General features: G+C 55.1%; 1 protein-coding gene across 7 annotated transcripts in view; it reads left to right on the forward strand.

The window, feature by feature from the left end:
- FGFR1 (fibroblast growth factor receptor 1) overlaps nt 1-4,749 on the forward strand; it is a 40,456-nt gene that overhangs the window by 28,586 nt on the left and 7,121 nt on the right. For all 7 annotated transcript variants that reach the window (XM_015565217.1, XM_015565218.1, XM_015565211.1 and 4 more), the window contains 2 exons: nt 327-517; nt 2,501-2,645. In XM_015565217.1, the coding sequence (XP_015420703.1) occupies nt 327-517; nt 2,501-2,645 (336 nt within the window). The remainder of the gene's footprint in view (nt 1-326; nt 518-2,500; nt 2,646-4,749) is intronic.

Here is a 4,749-nt window from a genome sequence, read left to right on the forward strand (position 1 = left end):
CAGGGAGGTCCATGCTGACTCCAGGGCATCGCCTGAGACCCGAGGGGCTGTTCCGACTGCCTATTCCTTGTAGACCATCTGAATCTCATTCTAGGAATCTTAAGGTAAAGAGTTTCACAACCAGCATTCTTTCTTGGCTTTGAGGAGATGGCCTAAAAAGAAGCTTCTGGGCCATCCAGCATTTCCAACAAGCTTGTAGGCGATGCTAGGCTGCTTCTCTGGGACCACACTCGTAACAGCAAGAGGCTAAGTGACTTCCCTCTGTGGTCTTTGGGATGCTGTCTGTCAGCATTCCTGACAAGCCTGTCCTCTCCCTTCCTCCACAGAGCGGTCCCCGCACCGGCCCATCCTGCAGGCAGGGTTGCCTGCCAACAAGACCGTGGCCCTGGGCAGCAATGTGGAGTTCATGTGTAAGGTGTACAGTGACCCACAGCCCCACATCCAGTGGCTAAAGCACATCGAGGTGAATGGGAGTAAGATTGGTCCGGACAACCTGCCTTATGTCCAGATCTTGAAGGTAACCTTGACCCCAGTCTCCGTGGGCTGGGTGCTGGGGAAGGAGACCAGTATTTCCTGGGACCCAAGTGGCTGTGGCCTGGCTCCATGCCCAAAACTGGGACTCATCCCTTACCCTTTCGGTGCACATGCTCCATCTTAAATAGGGACCTAGCCACGTTCCCCAGGACTAGTGACAGGTCACAGAATGGAGGTGTGATGGGAGGTGGTTGGGCATTGCTGGTTCCTGAAGACCTTTGAGAGTGACTTCTGGGTCAGCTACTCAAGGAAGGCCTTCGGGGGTCTGCTTCCCCGTTGCTCAGGACCACAGCCCTTCCAGCAAGCATTTCCCCGTCTTGGTCCTCTTTTCCAAGTCACGTTCTTTCTGGCAAGTAGGGTGACTGATAAGGACACGGCTTAATTAGAGTTGAAACAGCAAATGCCACAGGTAAATTCTAAGCCGCATGAGGAGTAATGGCATTTTCTTCCTTTTTCCTGTCACTCCCAGACATTTGATTGTCCCTGAATGCTCCATTAATCCAGGGAAGGTAATTGCCTAATTCTCCAGTGGATCTTGCAACAGGAAGTAACCAGAAGCTGGGAAAGTGGTTTACCTCCTGGTCCCAGAGTTAGACCTCATCCTCCCCTCCCTCGCTGTCCCAGAGATTTACTGGCCATCCCTTCGCTTCACTACCGGTGCTGAACTGCGGTGTGGGAACCGGGCGGTCCCTGGCCATTCATAGTCCCTGCCGTGGTCTTGTTCAGTATAAACAGCATTTGATTGGGGGCAGTGCTTTTTTTTTTTTTAAAGTTTATTTTGCAGTCAAATGCTTCAGACTTCTTTTGTCCTCCTACAAAGGAAAAGACGATAAATCTCAATGTCTCCGTTGCCTTAGCCCCCTGTCGTCACATCACGTGGGAGCAAAGTATGGCCACATCTCAGTGTTTGCCCAACTGACTGGCGTGTCGTTGGTTTGTTCCAGCATTCGGGGATTAATAGCTCGGATGCGGAAGTGCTGACCCTGTTCAATGTGACAGAGGCCCAAAGCGGGGAGTATGTGTGTAAGGTTTCCAATTATATTGGTGAAGCTAACCAGTCTGCGTGGCTCACTGTCACCAGACCTGTGGCAAAAGGTAATGGGGAGATGGATGGGGCCCTGTGCTGGGAATTTGACTTCGGCCCCAAGCTGCTGGGGCCGGTGGGGAAGCCAGCACCCAGCTCTCCCTGTTATCCTGCTGTGTTCCTAGTGCCCAGAGCCATGGAAAAATACCCGGCCTGGGCGGCTGCTTTGGTTCGGTGCTGTGTTGGTGTCTGCTCCCTCTGTGCCTCCTGTGTGTCCCTTGGCTGTGTGTGCATTCACAGGACAGTGTTGCTGCACTACGTCCGTGCAGCCTGGAGGTCTGAGTGGTGGGTATGAGAAGGGACCAGGCATTGCATAGGGAACCACCATCCTCAGGCCGTGTGTGTGTGTGTGTGTGTGTGTGTGCTATTATCACTTTGCTCCGAGCCTGCAAGTCTAATCTAGCGTTGAAGTAATTCATTGGGTGTGAATGTTCTGGAGCCAAGATTTCCCTCTGCTCTCGGAACAAAACCCTCCATGGTTGGCCCAGGCCCCGGGCCTGCAGCACCCTCTCCATCCCTCCTGTGTGTGCCCTTTGATTTTCTTTACCTGAAACCAAACAGCCCCCCCGCCCGCCGGGCCCCATTTCTCCATGCTGCCCACCGCCCGCATGCTTGGATGGGCCAGGGGCTGCCAGCGCCTGGTGAAGGGTCGTAACCAGCCCGCGGCGTCGCAGGTCTGCCGGAGTTCCTCCTCAGGGCCTCACTCTCTTCCTCTAACAGGTCTCGCTGCCTGGTGGTTTTGTTTGTTCATTGTCGCAAAGGAGACGCTGGGGAGCATCTCTTCCTCTGGTTGCCACCCCCTCTTTCTTCCTCCCTCTCTCCGTGTCTCTGAGAGGCCTCACGTCCGGAGCTTGTCCATTTTGCTTCCGTTGTCTCTTCTAGACTGCCGGAGTTAATACCACCGACAAAGAGATGGAAGTGCTTCACTTAAGGAATGTCTCCTTTGAGGACGCGGGGGAGTATACGTGCTTGGCGGGTAACTCTATCGGACTCTCCCATCACTCTGCATGGTTGACCGTTCTGGAAGGTATACACTGTACTTCTCCTCTCGATGTCCTGCCCTCGCCACGGGCACGGGGGGACCATGCATTGCGGGGCCGGGGGAGACACAGAGGCAGGAGAGGTCGAGGAATGAGCTCCGGGGGGCCGGTAGGCGGCTCCAGCAATTTGTCCAACCGTGAGAGCCGATTCCTCAGGCTCCCACAGGAGCTTTCCTCGTGTGCAAGAACACGGAGGCCTCCCACCTGTACACCTGCATCTGGCTCTCCCCTGGGCCCACGTAATGCATGCATGAGATCTGGATTTAACCTTGACCGGGCTCTCCTCCAGGGCAGGCTCCTTCCATCCTTCGGTCCGGTGACTGTCCCCGACTTGTCTGGCCCTTTTTGTCGAGCCCTTAGAAGTAAATACCATGACACTATGGGCAGAAATTGAGGCCCATAACGCCATGCCAACGCAAAGGAGACGCTGGGGAGCATCTCTTCCTCTGGTTGCCACCCCCTCTTTCTTCCTCCCTCTCTCCGTGTATCTGAGAGGCCTCACGTCCGGAGCTTGTCCATTTTGCTTCCGTTGTCTCTTCTAGACTGCCGGAGTTAATACCACCGACAAAGAGATGGAAGTGCTTCACTTAAGGAATGTCTCCTTTGAGGACGCGGGGGAGTATACGTGCTTGGCGGGTAACTCTATCGGACTCTCCCATCACTCTGCATGGTTGACCGTTCTGGAAGGTATACACTGTACTTCTCCTCTCGATGTCCTGCCCTCGCCACGGGCACGGGGGGACCATGCATTGCGGGGCCGGGGGAGACACAGAGGCAGGAGAGGTCGAGGAATGAGCTCCGGGGGGCCGGTAGGCGGCTCCAGCCATTTGTCCAACCGTGAGAGCCGATTCCTCAGGCTCCCACAGGAGCTTTCCTCGTGTGCAAGAACACGGAGGCCTCCCACCTGTACACCTGCATCTGGCTCTCCCCTGGGCCCACGTAATGCATGCATGAGATCTGGATTTAACCTTGACCGGGCTCTCCTCCAGGGCAGGCTCCTTCCATCCTTCGGTCCGGTGACTGTCCCCGACTTGTCTGGCCCTTTTTGTCGAGCCCCCCCAAAGTCTCAGAGAGGGCCCCACTTCTCCTCTGAGTGTAGGCACTCTAAAAAGGGGCTTGCTAGCAGTGCTAGCCCAGCCTCCTGTACGGCTGCCCTCTGATCTCGGGAGAGGTTCTACCCAGTTGAGTCGACTTGAGCTGAGTGAGGCCTAGTCACGGGGGATGCTGGTGCCCGTGTATCCTTTTTGAGTCTGTGTTGGGCCAGGAAGGAAGGAGCCCACAGCCTGTTCTGGGTGGTGGGCTGGTGACTGCAGGGCTGGAGTTGGTTGTCGCTGCCTCTCTGAGGGTCCTGCATGTGGGTCTGGGCACTGTGCTGTTCTTGTTGCTGCTCACACTGCCCTCTCTTCTCCCTCCTCCTCTGCTCTGCTTGCCCTCCAGGGTCTGATAATGCCCCTGCTCGAGGCAGAGAAGTGTTCTGTTTTTGTCGTTGTCAGTGTCTTTGTCAGCGTGTGCTCCCACTCACTTGTCTTCGTTTCTCAATGCTGGGGAAAGGGAAAAACAGAAACACTTCTTGGTATCAGCTCTGCAGTCTCCTTGTCAGGCCTGAAGTTCTCTTGGGGCTCAGTCAGGGTCACACCAGTGCCTCTTGGGGGAGGTCCCCAGTGGGCTTGCCTCTGGGCTGGCTGGAGTGTTTTAAAGGGGAGGGTTGGGGGAAGGCTGTGGAAGGAAACGGGATGTGCACACTGGTGAGGATGGTGTGTTCTCCGCAGCCAGCGCTGTGGGTGCTGAATGTAACCCATTCTCATGTGGGAGGGAACAGTGCATTGAATGGATGGGTCTCTGTGGGAACGGGGTGAATTCTAAGCAGAAGATGGAAGAACAGAATAGAGCATGCCCCCTCAGTTTGAGGAGTTAGGGGCTGTGGGTAGTATTCCCAAGAACTGCAGAAACATTTACACTTCTCATCTCGAGCAGTGCAGACACATTGGGAAATTAGTTTTGCCTGTGGTTTGGCTAGGTGTAAATATTTACACATCTGACCTGAGACAGACGACAGAAGTGAAAGGTGAGATATGAAGTGAGGACCTAGGC

This window comes from Myotis davidii, unplaced genomic scaffold, assembly GCF_000327345.1.
Source record: "Myotis davidii unplaced genomic scaffold, ASM32734v1 scaffold93, whole genome shotgun sequence".
NCBI lineage: Eukaryota > Metazoa > Chordata > Mammalia > Chiroptera > Vespertilionidae > Myotis > Myotis davidii.